This window comes from Typha angustifolia, chromosome 7 (genome assembly GCF_048772165.1).
Source record: "Typha angustifolia cultivar Huaian chromosome 7, ASM4877216v1, whole genome shotgun sequence".
In the NCBI taxonomy this organism is placed as follows: Eukaryota; Viridiplantae; Streptophyta; class Magnoliopsida; order Poales; family Typhaceae; genus Typha; species Typha angustifolia.
The window spans coordinates 13,532,821-13,550,160 of record NC_133245.1 but is presented as its reverse complement, the minus strand read 5'-3'; the positions used below and the strand labels follow the sequence as shown (position 1 = coordinate 13,550,160).

At 35.3% G+C, this 17,340-nt stretch overlaps 4 protein-coding genes across 6 annotated transcripts in view; 2 read left to right on the top strand and 2 right to left on the bottom strand.

Annotated features, from left to right (window-relative positions):
* Positions 1-14: 14 nt before the first annotated feature.
* LOC140761917 (pentatricopeptide repeat-containing protein At3g09040, mitochondrial) lies at positions 15-10,669 on the bottom strand. Of its 3 annotated transcripts, XM_073099450.1 has the most exons (7): positions 7,453-10,669; positions 6,756-6,827; positions 6,478-6,652; positions 6,269-6,381; positions 5,937-6,067; positions 5,667-5,789; positions 15-56 (listed from the first exon to the last, which is right to left on the bottom strand). In XM_073099450.1, the coding sequence occupies exon 1, from the start codon at positions 10,625-10,627 to the stop codon at positions 7,481-7,483; it is 3,147 nt and encodes a 1,048-aa protein (XP_072955551.1). In that variant the 5' UTR covers positions 10,628-10,669; the 3' UTR covers positions 15-56; positions 5,667-5,789; positions 5,937-6,067; positions 6,269-6,381; positions 6,478-6,652; positions 6,756-6,827; positions 7,453-7,480. The 3 variants fall into 3 exon arrangements, with proteins under 3 accessions (XP_072955551.1, XP_072955550.1, XP_072955552.1); XM_073099449.1 differs by lacking the exon at positions 15-56 and having other exon boundaries at positions 5,626-5,789; XM_073099451.1 differs by lacking the exon at positions 15-56 and having other exon boundaries at positions 5,626-5,789; positions 6,012-6,067.
* Positions 662-5,476, top strand: LOC140761918 (beta-glucosidase 18-like). Its single transcript, XM_073099452.1, has 12 exons — positions 662-1,129; positions 1,241-1,307; positions 2,972-3,030; positions 3,111-3,186; positions 3,289-3,363; positions 3,456-3,543; positions 3,675-3,927; positions 4,019-4,134; positions 4,233-4,485; positions 4,578-4,680; positions 4,762-4,870; positions 5,032-5,476. The coding sequence occupies exons 1-12, from the start codon at positions 1,004-1,006 to the stop codon at positions 5,249-5,251; spliced, it is 1,545 nt and encodes a 514-aa protein (XP_072955553.1). The 5' UTR covers positions 662-1,003; the 3' UTR covers positions 5,252-5,476.
* LOC140762580 (succinate--CoA ligase [ADP-forming] subunit beta, mitochondrial-like) lies at positions 5,637-6,515 on the bottom strand. The gene is made up of 4 exons (XM_073100454.1): positions 6,492-6,515; positions 6,222-6,381; positions 6,012-6,067; positions 5,637-5,789 (listed from the first exon to the last, which is right to left on the bottom strand). Exons 1-4 carry the CDS (start codon positions 6,513-6,515, stop codon positions 5,637-5,639), a joined length of 393 nt encoding a protein of 130 aa, XP_072956555.1.
* A 2,037-nt stretch (positions 10,670-12,706) lies between the features above and the next one.
* Positions 12,707-17,340, top strand: part of LOC140764011 (UDP-glucose:glycoprotein glucosyltransferase) — a 28,897-nt gene continuing 24,263 nt past the window's right edge. The window contains exons 1-3 of the mRNA XM_073102421.1: positions 12,707-13,078; positions 13,681-14,094; positions 14,211-14,364. Of these exons, the coding sequence (XP_072958522.1) occupies positions 12,912-13,078; positions 13,681-14,094; positions 14,211-14,364 (735 nt within the window). The 5' untranslated portion in view covers positions 12,707-12,911. The remainder of the gene's footprint in view (positions 13,079-13,680; positions 14,095-14,210; positions 14,365-17,340) is intronic.

Sequence of the window (17,340 nt, the reverse complement as noted above, 5' to 3'; positions counted from 1 at the left end):
TCTTACTATAAAACCGTCCTCTTTGTGCATATTTATAAATAAGCCCCTTCATTTAGCTATATTCACAAAAATGAGAATCAAATATAATTGTACCCATATAAGCCTCCATAATAAACTATTTACCGTTCTAGTTTATTCATCAAATTTATTATTAAAAAAAATCTGTTTGAATTAATTCAGATAAAATTACTAAATTATTCAACAATTTATATAAATAATAAATTGTTAAATAATTCAACAATTCTACAGTCTATGGAAAGCTAAATAAAACAGTAACTCTTGAGTAACTGAGATAGAGACGTAAGATTTTTCTTTTTCTCTATATGATTAATATTAGAAATAAACGGTTGAACGTTTTAGCTAAACTCTCTTTAATAGTAAAATTAATAAGCAAACTTATATAATAAATAATATTTTAAGGAGATCCAATCCGGTCAAACGGCTCCTTTCACGACATATTTCGAATTAGGTAGAGGGATGCCATCTAAGTCACACCGTGTAGCACGAGAATCCACGGGAAACATATGTAGATTACAAACTTATAAGTTATCCATCTAGATTAGTAGACCAGGAATAAATATCACGGATAAGTACTGACTATCTCTATATGTATCCCCCTAAACATGTGGCTCGTAGGTTCCACGTACAACTCCGACATAACTCATCAAACCTCTTTAACTTCCTTGGAGGAAGCAACCACCGCTGACTTATTTTCACATCGCCGGGAGATGAAACATTAGCACACGTGGCAAAAATGGGTGGTCTATCCCGTGAGCTAGGTAAGATGTTTTTATCTTCCGTGATAAAATGGGTGGTCTAACCCGTGAGCTAGGTAAGATTCTTTTATCTTCCGTGATAGGGATTCTAAACAAACTATTTCAGACCACCTCTTCTCTATAAATGAGAACAAAGAGAAGGACGTCGTTCATCTCTCTTCTCTCTCTCTCTCTCTCTCTCTCTCTCTCCTCTACTTTCCGTTTCTGAGACATCTTAAGGATAAGATATGGAGAGTAAGAAGTATTACATGGCGCTTGCTGTGTTGCTTGGTGTGCTCTCCTTGGTTGCTGCCATAGAAAGAAGCGACTTTCCTCCATTGTTTCTTTTTGGGACGTCGACTTCCTCTTATCAGGTAGATTCATTCACTATATCTTCTTCATCATGTATGCAAGAGAGAGAGAGAGAGAGAGAGAGAGAGTTTTCGATTTTCTTTAAACTAATATGAGTGCATTATGAATATTAGATTGAAGGTGCATATTTAGAAGGTAACAAAAGCTTAAGCAATTGGGACGTGTTCACCCACATTCCAGGTAAGTGTCTAATCACTTGTGTATAGTTTTCTTCTCAGGAGAAAAAAAACAACTTTTTTAAGGGGTTCTGTGTTGATTTAGTCGCATATATATATATATATATTAAATTGAAGCATATTTTATTATAATATAATACACGTAATTTATATAAATAATGCATACTAAATCTATTATTATAAACTAAATAAAAATTTAATGTCATTAAATTACGAAGTCCCTTTTCCTTCCGGCCAGAAGGAACCGATTACTTATTTGACTTTAATGTCTGCAACAGCCAGAAGGACCAAAAGTCAAGGTATAACGTCAATAAAAGCCTATGTACAACTGTCAAAAGGAACAGACAATAAATTAATTAGGGATCCAAATAAGTGAATAACTACCAGCTAGTCTCTTTTTCTTCTTTTTTTAATCTTACGAGGGTTTCTGGTTCAAAAATCTCTAATCCGGTATAATATCTAAACACCTTTTTTTTATATATATTTAACCAAGTTGACTCTTAAAAAAATTAAGACCATAAAATAAGAATAATTAATTAAGCTCGGGGCTTAGCTCTTAACTATCCTAAATTAAGTGAAATATTTTTCTAATAGTTCTAATATATAATTACTTGTGTATGGCATAAGAAATAATATATATAGAAAGATAGTGAATATTAGCTAAGATGAAAGCCTAACACATGAGAATATAAAAAGGTATTAATTATGCAATATTTTGCTACAACGTCTGAGGAATAAAAAATCGACAACAAAACCAAGAAATAAATATCTATGCTGAGATCATGACTAATAATATGAAACGTGTAATATGTAGTTCATAGAATAAATATGAGATGTCAATTCCTATCTGTCTAATTATATACCTAACTTTGTCCTACCAATCACGGAAAATAAACAAGTTTACTGCGCACGAAACGCTTATGTCAATTGCAATCAGATGCCCTCTGTTTAGGGGTGAAAACGGTCGGATTAACTCCGACCCGACCCACTATCCGATCCGACTCGGATCGGATTTGGATAACAAATTTCTATCCGACTCGGATTCGGATACGGATACGGATAGAATTTTTAAAAAAAATTCGGATAGGAATTCGGATACGGGTCGGATAAATTTTTCGGATTCGGATACGGATATCGGATATCCGTTTACTCGCATATTTTTTTAAATGATTTACAATTTTTAGTTTGCTTATTTAAATAGTAAGTATTAATATTATTACTAATAATACATTATATATTATTTATAGAGATTAATTTCTCTAATTTTATATATTTGACGTACAAAAAATTTATTTGTTGTAAAACTCTTAATAAATTTATGTTAATTATATTTAAATAAAAAATTATAATTATTTTAAATTTAATTAATATCCGTTTAAGATCCAATCTTTTATCCGAAAATTATCCGTATCCGTTTAGTTAGGATATGGTTTTAAATTTTGCTATCCGTCCAATATCAACTAAAAATACGGATCCGAATATGGGTTGAACACCATCCGATCCGTATCCGATCCATTTTCACCCCTACCTCTGTTGATTTCTCTCGTTTCTTTTATAACTCCCGACTTTAATTATATTCTTTTTGCAAGGTTATAAAGTTAAATCATTTCTTTTTCAATTATCTTCTCTTTTTTTTTCTTTTTCATTTTTTTTATAAAAAAACTAAAGGTAACATCGAGGAAGGTGACAATGGAGATATTGCCGATGACCATTATCATCGTTACATGGTGAGCAAATTATTCATGTTAGAGTTGTACTACTGGCATGAATATAGGTGGAAAATTGACTTTATCTGATTCACTAACAGGAAGACATTGAATTGATGCATTCCCTTGGGGTGAACTCCTATAGGTTCTCCATATCATGGTCTAGAGTTCTACCAAGTGAGTTATTGCTCATGATGTGGTAATAATATATGCTATCTTTTATATTATTCGTGCAAATTTTGATTCAGATTTATGGAGGAAATTATATGGAATGAACAGGAGGTAGGTTTGGGGAGATAAATTCAATAGGCATCCGATTTTACGATAAACTAATTGATGCATTAGTGCTCAAAGGTACCACCTATCTTCTAGCTATCACTGCATAAAAATAAATATGTAGAAACTAAGTTACTAAATATTTTTGTGTTGCTGTTTAATTCGATCAGGAATACAACCATTTGTTACACTAAATCACTATGATATTCCGCAAGAACTCGAAGTTCGATATGGCGCATGGCTGAATTCAGAGATACAGTATATTTTCTTTACTTCACCTCACACATGTTGTATCGACCTATATATTCATGCATGCTAAGTTAGTATCATAATTTGAGAAAGACTCGTACAAGAGCTTGACATCCTCATTTCATTCTTTTCTTATGCAGGGAAGACTTTGGATACTATGCAGAAGTGTGCTTCAAAGCATTTGGTGACAGAGTAAAATATTGGAGCACATTTAACGAGCCAAATGTTTTCGTGAAACGTGGCTATTTAAGGGGAAACTTTCCTCCGAACCATTGCTCAAAGCCATTTGGCACTTGCCCTAATGGCGATTCCGATACAGAGCCATATGTTGCTGCGCACAATGTAATATTATCTCATGCAACTGCTGCTGAAATATATAAAGAGAAATATCAGGTAGATAACTACACTGCAAGAGAATGTATCAGTATTTTTAACATCTAACATCTATCTATAGCTCTTAGACTATGAATCTTTGGCTTCGTAGGTGAAACAAGGAGGCTCAATCGGCATTGTACTGTCAGCTGTGTGGTTCGAGCCCCTTCGAGATATACCAAATGATCGATTAGCAGCTCAGCGAGCTCTGTCATTTGATTGTCCATGGTAAATACTATGTAGCGTTTCTGTATTTGGATTTACAGATATAGTTTGTAAGAGGTTAAGAATTGCTCGTTTACATGATAATATTGCTTGAATTGCAGGTTTCTTGATCCCATAATTTACGGAGACTATCCCCCAGAAATGCGTCAGGTATTGGGCTCAAATTTACCAACGTTCTCTTTTGAGGATCGAAGGAAGTTGAAGTATAAGTTGGACTTCATTGGAGTTAATCACTATACCACTTTGTATGCAAAAGACTGCATGTTTTCCCCATGCAGAATAGGAGATTCTAATCAAGGGAGTGCGTTTGTTTTCACCACTGGAGAACGAAATGGGCTTCCCATCGGCACACCGGTACAGAAAAAAAATATTACATGCATAACTTTCATAGGAACTGAAAATAATATTGTGCAAAATTATTCATTATCTTAGATCTTTGTTTGTAGACTGCAATGCCAACCTTTTATGTTGCTCCCGATGGCATGGAGAAGATGGTTTCCTACATCATGCAAAGATATAACAATCTTCCTATGTTCATCACTGAGAATGGTAAGTGATAATTAAATCATGGTGTAAACTCTAGCGATGTACAAATTATTGTGCTTAAAATGCTTATTTGAACTGAATTAGGTTATGCGCAAGGAGGTGAGAGATACACTTCAGTGAAGGATTGGCTTGATGATAAGGATAGGATAGAATTCCTTAGTAGCTACCTCACATCTTTGGCTACTGCCATGAGGTAAATGGAAAGTTTGATATGAAAGTATTTAAAATTTTCACTATAAATTATAAGATTTATATTTCATTAGTTGTCTCTTTCAAGAGAGAGTATCATCTAATATGGATGGAGGAAATATTGATGATGATAATAACGGAATGCTAAATTTGATCGGCTTGTAGGCAAGGTGCTGATGTGAGGGGCTACTTCATATGGTCTCTCATCGACAATTTTGAGTGGTTATATGGCTACACTCTAAGATTTGGGCTCTATCATGTGAATTATGAGACGCTAGAAAGGACTCCAAAATTATCTGCAAAATGGTACAAAAAGTTTCTTGGAGGTAAGAATAAATTGCAGAAGATGAGCAATTATATGAAAATGGGGCGATCGACATTCTAGCTAAGATGGAATTATATATATATACACATCATGTTACTATCTCATAACATGATGCACTCCGTATGTGAGACATATTCATAAGAAAGTATGTTTATGAAAGTATGAAACATGTTTATGAAAGTATGAAACATGTATATGTATATATAGTGGCATTTTCTTTTCTTTCCAATCTGTATATGTAACACATTCTTAAGAAATTATGTATGTATATGAGTTTGAGCAGTAGCTAACTTGACATATATCTAATAGTAATAAATAGTTTAAATGGCAAATTTCCTATATTAGTCAAAGTGAATTTACTTTAATACTTTAAATAACAAGAAAACTTTAGAAATTTTCTGATAGATATAATTAGTAAAAGTGATAATAGTGGTTGCATGTTGAACTAGAAATAAGCATAATATAAACTATAAACCTGTTTAGCTGCATTGATAATTCCACTTGCTATCACATCACATTTCACGATTCCTCCAAAAATGTTAACCAAAATAGCCTTCACTCTGTCATCAGATGTTAATGTTTTAAATGCTTCCACGACCTGAGCAAGAATCATATAATAGAAGTTAGCATTCACAAGAAATCTTGGATGTTATAAGGGACAAATATATGAAGAAATCTCAAATCAAGATGTTTCCGTAGACGATTTTTCACCGTCACAACTCCAATTTTTCATGCCTGTACTCACATGGTCATTTGACGGAAACCTTGATTAGGCAACCATACAGCAAAGAGCACCTAGATGTTCAAATGCAATATATACCTGGCCTTCTGATGCATCCTGACCAACATCAAGAAAACTGCTTTGGCAGCAGGAATCTGCAAAAGAAAACAGGAAGTAAATATTAAATATCAATGAAATATTTGGTAAAATTGAAAAGCGGGAAAATCAGAAGTGAAAGCTTCTAAGTCATACAGTGAAAAAAAAAAGAGGATATTGTTTTGCTCACAAACATTCAACCAACAAAAGTACAAATTAAGTCAACAAGTTCATTAGAAAGACCATAATCAATGTTGTACCTCTCACAGAGAGCAAATATTTCCTTCCGCCTAAAAGCAGCATTATTGTCAAAGTTGAACTTTGCATCAGCCAGTACTAGCTGCTTATCAGATATCTCAGCAATTGGCTTTATCTAATAGGTTAGGAAGGCAAGCAGGAGAATTAGCAGATTTATCTTAGACAGCCAATAGAAAGAATTGCAAGTTGAATAAGTTTCTAAGTGGATTACCTCTAATAGTGTACAGTCACATTTGCAATAAAGTTCATATAACTTCTTCACTTGTTACATTGAAGAATTTCTGTCTGCTACTTCAGTGCAAAGCCATCGACAACTTATGCTGCATCTTCTTCGTGATTGAAAACATCTATGAAGTTCTGAAGGATTCTGAAGGTCAAGATGTCACCTACGAAATTATACAAATAATGGAATTTTCAGAATCAACTTAACCAGATAATCATGTCATGAAGATATTTCCCTAAGAAATGAAGAAACTATGTACATATTACCTTAAAAATCATATTTGGTAACTTCTCAAGGTCTTCGATGCTAGCTCTCCCCTTTCTACAAGCTATTATGAGCTGAAAAAAAGGCAGAGTACTAAGCTAAACGAAAATAAAAAGGAACGCACAATGAGTGATTAATTTCATAATTTGAGGAAAACAAAATGAGTATTTAAAATTTTAAATGATCTCATGGTTAACAATAAGTGATTAATTTCATAATGTGCATGCTTCATACAACATAGTAACACTAACAAGGTGAATACTTGGCAAAATCAACATTAACTACAATAAGAAACAAGGTGAACATAGACAGAAGCAAAAAAAAGCAATTAATGTACACTGCAACAATATCCAAGTTTACCAAAAGTTCATAAAAAAATGACTAAGACAGCATCAGCTTTCTTTTCCATTGTTATGGTAAAATTGCATATACTTATAACCGACAACATTAACATATATCTCATGCTAGAAGAAACCAAAAATATGAGCAAGTGAATCTTCAAGAAATAAAGAAACTGCATGAAACCAAAAAGGCTAGGCTCTTGACCTAAAAAGAAATGACTAGTTCAACTAGAAAACAAATTGATATAAGAAATGAGTTGAACATCAAATATCCGAAATGCCGTATTAATACTTCTATTCATTCAAATAAATATTTTCTATCAGAGGAAGTTCTTCAGAACAGTTTTTCCAAGCGCACCTTCTAAAATGGGTAGGCAATGGAACTATCAAAGATCTAAAACAAGTTCATCCAGCAAGACTAAATCATGTTCAACAATATGGCCACATTTTTTCATTGTGCCAGTCAAATCCTTCAGAACTTCATAGATGTCATTGGCATCATCATGGAATTTGTCTCCTGCTATGAATGAGCTAGTTTTATTCTCCACTGTAATCCAACTACGACCTGGTGACTTCTTGACCCCTCTTTCTCGCATTGCTTCCCTGACAATCTTAGCCTCAACCCAATTACCAGATGCAGCATATAAATTAGAAAGCAATACATAATGTGAAGAGTTATCTGGTTCCAGCTCAATGAGCTTTGCTGCTGCAAGCTTCCCCCTTATTTCATCCCTGTGCATTCTGCAAGCTGCAAGAAATGTAGACCAGATCACACTGTCGGGTTCAAAGGGTAGTCCATCAATGAGTTTCTGAGCCTCTTTAAGATAGCCAACACGACCAAGGAGATCAATGAGACAAGCATAATGATCCACCCTAGGAGTTATTCTATATTCTCTGGTCATGGAGTCAAAAAAATGATGACCTTCAAGGACTAAACCTGCATGAGTACAAGCAGTGAGAACACCAAGGAAAGTAATATCATCAGGCTTTACCGGTGACTCTTGCATCTTTTGAAATGTAGAAAGTGCTTCCTCTGCATAACCATTTTGCGCAAACCCAGAGATCATAGAATTCCATGAGATTACATTTTCTTTATTCTTCAATCCTTTGAAGACTTCAAAAGAACAACTAATGTCCCCACATTTCGAATACATGTCCATGAGCGCAGTGCTTGCGGCTTCATAAGAACTAAAGCCAGCCTTTGTGATGAGGCTGTGAATCTCTTTGCCATCACTTAAAGCAGCTAAGTCAGCACAAGCTTTTAGAACACTGGCAAAAGTGGCCTCATCTGGGTGGAGATTACAACTGCGCATTTTCCAGAACAACAACAATGCTTCATTACTGCAACCAATCTGAGCATGTCCTGAAATGAAGGCTGTCCATAAAACCAAGCCCTTGTTCTCGGGCATCTCAACGAAAAGCTTATTAGCATCCTCAAGCATTTCAGACTTCATATACATGCCTAGAAGTGAGACCATTAAGAAGGCATCAGCATATAAAAGACAAGATTTTACTGTGTAACAATGTACTTGTTTTCCTATCACGAATCCAAGATGCCCAGTACAAGCAGGAAGAATGCTTGCAAAAGTGAAGTTAGATGGGCATATGCCATCTGCTTGCATTTGTCTAAACAAGCGAAAAGCATCAACTTCACTATCATTTTGGACATGACCTGCAATCAGAGCATTTCTTGGGACTACACCCCTTTCAGGCATCTTTAAGAAAACCTTCTTGGCAGCCTCCATATCCCCAAATTTTGCATATAAATCAATTAAGGAGCTACCAACAAAGTGATTTGAACTCAAATCGAACTTGAGGGCCAAGCAGTGAATTTGCTTTCCTAACTCAATTGCATGTATGTTAGAACAAGCACTAACAAGACTAGCAAAGGATATCTCATCGGGATCTGTTGCTTCCAACCGCATCTTCTTCAGCATATTCAATGCTTCCAACTCATCTTCATTATGTACAAGTCCAACTATGATGGCATTCCAGGTAACACAATCCCTATTGGGAATGAGCTCCAACTGTGCCTTGGCATCATTCAACTCACCGGACTTGGCATACATATCCAATACTGCGTTTCCAACAAACAAACTCGAATCATAATTAATCCGTATTATGACAGAATGCAACTGCCTTCCCAAATCTAGACTCTCCAAGGAAGCACATGCACCAAAAACACTAACATAAGTGAACTCATCCATCTCAAGCCCAAGTCGCTTCATCTCCAGGAACAATTCGATGGCGTATTCTGGTTGTTCATTCTGAACAAGACAGCCAAGCATCGCATTCCATGTAACAATATTCCGTTCACAACAAAAGTAGAACACTTTACTAGCATCTCTTATCTCGCTGCATTTAGCATACATGTTAATTAAGGAACTCCCCACAAAAACATTTGAATCCAGCCCAAGCCTAATTGCTTCAGAATGTACTTGCCGGCCTTCATCAATGGCTGCTAGATTGGCGACAGCACTCAGCAGACTTCCTAGAGTAGACCGAGTGGGCCTCAGACCCCTGCTTTTCATTTCCTTATAGAAACAAAGAGCATCAGCATCAAGGCCATTCTGAGCATGCCCTGAAATAATGGCATTCCAGGCAACAGTATTTGGGGAAGGCATCTTCAAAAAGAAAGTTTTTGCATCCTCAAGTCTTTTCAAACTAATGCAAGCAGAAATGACAGTCCCATAGGTCACTTGGTCTGGCTTTCCACCTGTTTCCTCCATTATTGAAAATAACTCCAATGCTTCATCAAACATGCCAAGCCGCGTGTAACCAGCAATCATATTAGTCCAAGAGATTGTATCAGGATTACTTATCCCAGCAAAAACACGACGAGCATCAAAAACATGACCGCATTTGAAGTACATATCAATCAGAGATGCCTCACAGAATGAATTGGAATCAAACCCAGTTTTGATAACATCGCAATGAACCTGCCTGCCAAAATCAAGAGAAACCAATCTTGCAGACCCAGAGAGAACCATGGCAAAGCCAAACTGGTCAGGCCAATCACCAGAACACCGGATGGATCGGAAAGCACATACGACCTCAATTGGAGAACCCCACCTTGAGTGGCCAGACAGGATTGAATTACAAACAGTTCCATTGCGTTCCTCGAGGTGGTCGAAGGCCTTCTGGGCATAACCCAAATCGCCAGACTTGGCATACAGGTCTATAAGGGCGTGCCCAAGCTTGATGGACAAATGGAAGCCGAGCCTCAGTGTTCTGGCGTGCAATGTCCTGCAACTTTGGGAGGTTTGTGCTCTGTCGGGCTTTTCGTCAAACGGGTAGTGGGCGAGATCTTGAAGGCACTGTTTTGAGTATGAGATTAGTATATTAGTATAGATGTAAGGATCAGAAGGAATAGTGTGCAAATGGTATTGAGGGAGTGGTTCTTGTTGAAGTAATGGGGAGGAAGTGGTAAGAGAGGAAGCGGAAGAGGAGGAGAGAAGGGAGAAGGTTGTTGGCCCGTTTCCGGGCTTTAGTTTGGATCCAAGAAATCGCTTCAAATGATGGGTCGTGGACATTTGACGTGCCTTTTACATGCTACTAAGGAACTGCAAATGACAACAAAGAGCAGAGCTGAACAAACATTTTATCCATATAAGTTGTTAAATATATTTTTCCCCTATATTTATTCTTAAAATTAATCTATACAATTTAAAAAGTCTTAAATTAATCTATATACTTACTACTAAATTAAAACTATTAATTTTTCTATGAAAATTAATGGAGCGTGCTTAAATAACACAAATATCCTTCGTGTTTATTAGACAAAAAAATTAGTTTTGATTTGATTTTTTTTAATTTATATTTGTCTTATAAATTTTGAACTGTTGGCGTTTTTCATATATACACATAAACTTTTTTATTACCCATGTATACCCGCTTTACTATAAATATTTACTTGTACCTCCTTAGACTAGACAAAAAATAACTATACCGAACTAAACAAACAAATTATGAATCTAAGGGATATATGTGGTAAAAAAAAAATTTAAAAATTGTGTACAGAAAATAGTAATAGTTCACTGACTCTGATTACAATTATTCCTAAATTTTAACTTAGGAAATGAGTAGACTCTGCTTGATTTAAAAATAACAATAGTAAATCTGGCACCTCATCACATTGCTGGCAATTAATTTACTCATTTTACTAGAAGCAATCTGCTCACAATTTTGTTGCTCTGTCGTGCTTCATTAATTCCAATGGATTTAAGAAAAAAGTAACTTTCAATTTCTAATAACAACCCTAGAGTTATCTAAAAGAATTAAGATTTCATAGATACATATTAAACATGGTGAGATATGAATCAAATCCAATTATCCTATTAATATACATAGAATTCAATATGCATAATTTTCATATGAACTCAAAATAACATTGTGCAAAATTATTCATCATCTTAGTTCTTTGTTTATAGACTGCAATGCCAACCTTTTATGTTGCTCCTGATGGCATTGAGAAGACGGTTTCCCACATCATGCAAAGATATAACAGTCTTCCTATGTTCACCGATGAGAATGGTAAGTGATAATTAAATCACGGTGCATAATCTAGTGATGCACAAATTAATTATTTGAACTGAAGTAAGGTTATGCACAAGGAGGTGAGACATACACTCAAAAGTGAAGGATTGGCTTGATGATAAGGATAGGATAGAAGAAGGTAAACACAAAGTTTGACAACCAAAATAGTTAAAAGTTTCACTATAAAATATAAAATACAAACTTCATTAGCCTCTTTCAAGATGATAATAATGGAATGCTAAATTTTGAAGAGCTCATAGGCAATGTGCTGATGTGAGGGGTTACTTACTATGCATGATCACTTAGACCTTGTTTGGTTCCCGAACTCAGATTAGTTTATCTTAATTTTTAATCTTAATTTTTTTAAGAGTAACCTTAAATGGATATAAAAAAGATAAAAGAATATTTGATCACTGAATTAATTTAAAAAAAAATCTTAAATTCAAAACAAACAAAACTTTATTGACAATTTCTAGTCATTATAAGGCCACATTTTGGATTTGGAAATTATGAGACGTAAAAGAGAACTCCAAGATAGTTTCTTGGAGGTCGGGGTAAATTGCAGAAGATGAACAACTATTTGAAAATGGGACTATCAACTTTCTAGCTAAGATGGAAATATATATGTACATACATCATGTTATTTGTCTCAAAACATGATGACATTAGACATATTCATAAGAAAGTATGTATATGAAACATGTGCATGCATATATAGTGGCATTTTATGAGTTTGAACAATAGCTAACTTGATATATGTCTGATAGTTATAAATAGTTTAAGCGACAAATTTTCCATATTAGTCAAAGTGAATTTACTTTAAAATATATATTTTTATTTTTATTTTTATTTTTATATTTTTAAAGACGTAGTGAGTCTAAGCGACCGTACTTGGTAACATTGCGGCACATATAAGTGCTCCACTAAGTAACAGCCACGTGCTTTCGAGTGATCTTGGTCGTTCACAAAGCACGTAACCAATCTAAGCCGTGTGATAGCATTCGCAATTAGAATGTGTACACCGATCCAAAGCATTAATTACTTCAGATAAACTTTGATTCCTTCTATATTCCAATTCGCTTAAATACCCCCCTTCGCCTGGGCTTAGCGCGGCCACCAAGTCGACGGTGAAGTCCACTACTGTTGGATCCTTCCGGGATCGGCGAGCGGAGATCGAAACCGTAGGCCTGTCCGGAATCCTGAATGGAATCTCATAATATTTTCCATTGAATCTTGGATCGATCGCGCTAGTAACCGAAAGTTTCAGTCAAGGATCCTCCGATGGAGGAGCTCCGCCTCCGATCTAGGGTTTCTTTAAGGTTATTGATCTCGCTGCTACTCTTGAGCTCTGCTGAGATATTGTGCGTTGCCGGGACCTCGCGGCCTAAGAACGTGCAAGTCTCGCTTCGAGCGAAGTGGCCTGGAACTCCATTGTTGCAGGAAGCCAGGTGTGTTTGGTTTTGTGCTTCCTTTGTTAGATCCTAAAGTGTAACGTGACACTACTTTAGTGTGAAAATTTTTGAATCGAAACTCGCTCCTCCGTATTGGTTGTGTAGTTGTGTTTCTATGTGTAGAATAGAACGGAGAGATCTCTTCTTGAAATACAGAAGATGTTTTGACCTTATTCATGGTACTATTGGAAGAAGAAAATGTTTCTTATTTACTGCAATATATTACCTTCAGTGCATGCAGACAATGATGCATTGGTTGCTTGTGTTTTATATAAAAGTGGAGATTCTGTTAGGAGGGATATTTAGTTTGTGTTTTGCTTTGTAAAGTTAAAAGCTATGATTTTGAAATGGCCTTCCAAATACATACCTCAAGAATAAGTATTTTGTACACAAACTACTGCTATTTTCTTCTGTTCCTCTGCATTTGATGAGATTACTTTCAATGCAATTTATAGCTGCACAGCATGAGCTAATTATGGTGTCTCTTGTTTTCACTCAGGATTACTTGCTGAGTAACTTTACTTTTTGATATATACATTTATCTATGTAAAGAATGAACATTGATCATAACTAGAAGTTATTTCATTATTGCCCAACAGTGAATTGCTCTCTAGAGAATGGAAGAACTTATTTTGGGACTTCACTGATCTTTGGCTACAACCAGATAAGGGTTCTGAGTGTCAGACAGCCAAATGTTGCCTTCAGAGAATTGTTGAGGATGGCCGTTCATTTCTAAGCGAACACCTGGGATCAATTTTTGAATTTTCTCTTACTCTTCGATCTGCATCACCTAGATTAGTGCTTTACAGGCAGTTGGCTGAAGACTCTTTATCTGCATTTCCTTTAGATGATGACATATCAGTACTAGGTACTAGTGAAGCTAATAGGGAGATTTCTCTCAAAGCCATGGATCCCAAGAGTTCTGGAGGAATTTGTTGTTGGGTAGATACGGGTAGTGCATTGCTTGTTAATGTTACTGAACTTCTCTTTTGGATTAACAACTCAGCCAAACAGTAAGTGCCTCCTTTTTTGTTAAAGTATTATGCCTTTGTGCCTATTTCTGTAACTTTTTTAATATCTTTTTGAATGAGCCAATGTAACTTGAAACAAATGTTGCATGCATGGACAGAGCTGTTGACTCTTCTGAGCAGCCTGAGCTTTTTGAATTTGACCACATATATCCTAGTTCAAGTATTTCTGGTCCAGTTGCTATACTGTATGGGGCTCTTGGGACGGACTGCTTCAAAGAACTTCATGTTGTCTTGGCTGAGGCATCTGAAAAGGTTTCATAGTAATTATACAAATGTTTTGTCATACTTTACAAACCGCAAATTGAGATTTTTATCGATTGGAAAAATATAACATTTCTATGTGTCATTAACTTATAAATAATATCATGTCCTTGAATTATAGATTTGACCTGTTCTGGTATAAATTTTATGGTAGTTAAAGGAAGTATAGATGATATGATATTACAATCTTGACTTGCGAAGTTTCTTCTTATTTCATTTTAGTTTCATTTTATGAATGTTATGTAGTACTACTAATGTTGAAGTTACATCTTATGTAGATTGATTTTGTTCTGTTTATCACTGCTAATTTATGTAGCTAATGAGCTAACTTAGCTAAATGGGCGCAAAAGTGCTATGTATCTGTGGAACTTGAGGATAACATTTGTTTTTGATGTACTTTATGGTTTAATCCTTAAATTTGTACATTAGGATTATGGTATTGTACACCCTACTTATTGTTCCTAAAAAACCTAAAAACTAGTAAGTAATCCAATACCATTGATCAGTTTTGGTGAGTAAATAGTATCAAACTAAATTCAATACAAAGGTAAACTTATTTAACTATAAGTTTCCATTCCTTTTACATGACTATATTATAACCAAATTCTTTTAGATAGTCATGAACCTTCGTTAATTTTAGAAGTAGTATCATAGTGTCCTCATTGTTTGTATGTATATGTGCATCGTAAAGAATGCCAATAGTAAGCCATGATAGACCTAACCAACTATTATGATTATGTTACGAAGTGAAACAGGAGAAGAATTTTTCATTATAAGTTTATTAGTTTCTAACCCTTGCAAATGACTGGTAAACCGTACACATCCACAATTCACATTAACTATTAATGTCTCTTAGGTTAGATACATTTTAGATTTGACCTAAATCTTAACAAAAATTAATTTCAATCGATATTGTTATTTTTAGCCGGCACGGCCAAGACGGATCGGCCGAAATTGGCTGAAACCAGTTGATACAAGTCGATATTGGTCAAAATCGGACTGGAAGGATCTAGGTTATAATTGGATTAGTCAGGTCATAAACGTGTCATTGTCTTATAAATGGGTTGGCGAGTCATAAATGGGTTGGTGAGTCAAGTCATAAATGGGTTAATTGGATTGATGTAATAAATATGAATACAACTAATTTATGACCCAAGCTCGATTAGATTAAACCTAAACCTTGTTTAAAAGTCGGGTTACCGTGTTGGGTTATTGAGTTAGGTCAATTTTTGTCACCCCTAATTTTAATCATAATCATATTGTCTCCAAAGTTAGGGGAATTGATGGAGTGAGTAATTTCCTCGGTTAAATATATGTTATCATGAATGTGCCTACTAGTGATGAAAGCTATTTGCTCATACCCAACTAGTGAGGTTAGGACTAGCTTAATCTTGTTAGCAAGGATCTTAGCCAAAATTCTGTAATTAATATTGTAGAGGAAAATAGGCCTAAAGTCTATAACCTTGGCACGATTATTCTTCTTAGGAATAAAGGTGACTAAAGTCTACCCCTATGTCCATTGAATGGTAGAGGAGTGTTGAAAATGAACTAAGGAACTTACCAAGAATATCCCAATATTTGCTATAAAATCTGGCATGGAAACCAAAGTTTGAAAAATCAGGATCGGTCTTTTTCATGATTGGTCGCTTAGATCGAATCAGACTTTTTAATTAGGTAAAATTCTAAATAATATTTAAAATTACAGGAAAACTTCTAAAAATTTAGAAAATAGTTTACCAAAATTAAGAAAATAAAAAAAGAAAAATTATGGTGCAATAAATATTGAAAGGAAAAAGAGAATAGGAAGAGAGTGAGTGAAAGAAAATTAAACAAATGAAAGAAAAACCAAGGTGTAGTGAAGAAGGAGAAGAAGTAGAAGAAGAAGAAGAAAAGAGAAGAAAAAAGGAGAGAGTGGAAGAAATGAAAAAGTTGAGAGAGAAATAAAAAAATAAAAAAATTATATACATGAGTTTGTCGGAGTTTGTCGAAGTTTGTCGGAGTTTGCCGGAGAATCCCTCCGTAAGAGAAATAATGATTATATGATAAGGAGAGAAAAAAGAGTGAAAAAGAGAAAGAGAGTAAGAGAAAGAGTGAGAAGAAAAGAGTGAAACAGAAAGAGAAAGAGAGAGTTCAGTTTAGGCTTGGATTGGGATCGGCCGATCTGATGAACTATGATGGAAATCATATGACCGGGAGCTTTCCTAATCGACATAGAGCAAATGATGTCTTTCATCTTACACAAGCTAATAACTTTGAGAAAATCATCATTGCAGACAGCTATCAAACAAGGGTGGTTGGCCAGCCAGCTAAGGAGTTTGTCCCCTCATTATGATTGCACCAAAGATCCCTCTAAAAGACCACAAAAACAAATTCAATACCCTAGCAACTAGTGATCATGCTACCACTTTGGCCAGTAACGAGGTAATGCAATTCTTATGGCGATAGATCTTAGTGGTCAAATGGAAAAAGGCAAAATTTTCATTCCGTCCCTTAAGCCAACTAACCCTAGATTTGCTATGCCACTTTATACTAATTTGCCTAAGCAAGGACCGAGACTTGCGGATAAGAACAACAAGGTGTCAACTATCCTCAGCACAGAGAGGGTTGGAAAACTCTTTGCGCTCAAGATTAGAAATGAGGGATTTGCCGTTAGTCAAATTAGCTTCCAATCTACCAAATAATGCTTGTTCGAGTATAAACAAGAATTTTATAATCTGGGAGAGGATTTTTGGAAAGCGGAGGGGGGGGGGGGGGGGGTTTGAATTCAAACTAGGGTCAGGAGCAGACCAAAATAATATCCCTTACCTCAGGATAATTAAATCAAAACCATTCAAACCTAAAGGGAGGTCTATGGCTCTGAATCTCATTATTGAAGGATATGACTAAAGGAGCATGATCAGAAGCTACACGGGAAAAATAAAGAACATGCACTTTTAGATAACATAGAAATTAAGGCATCATTGTCGA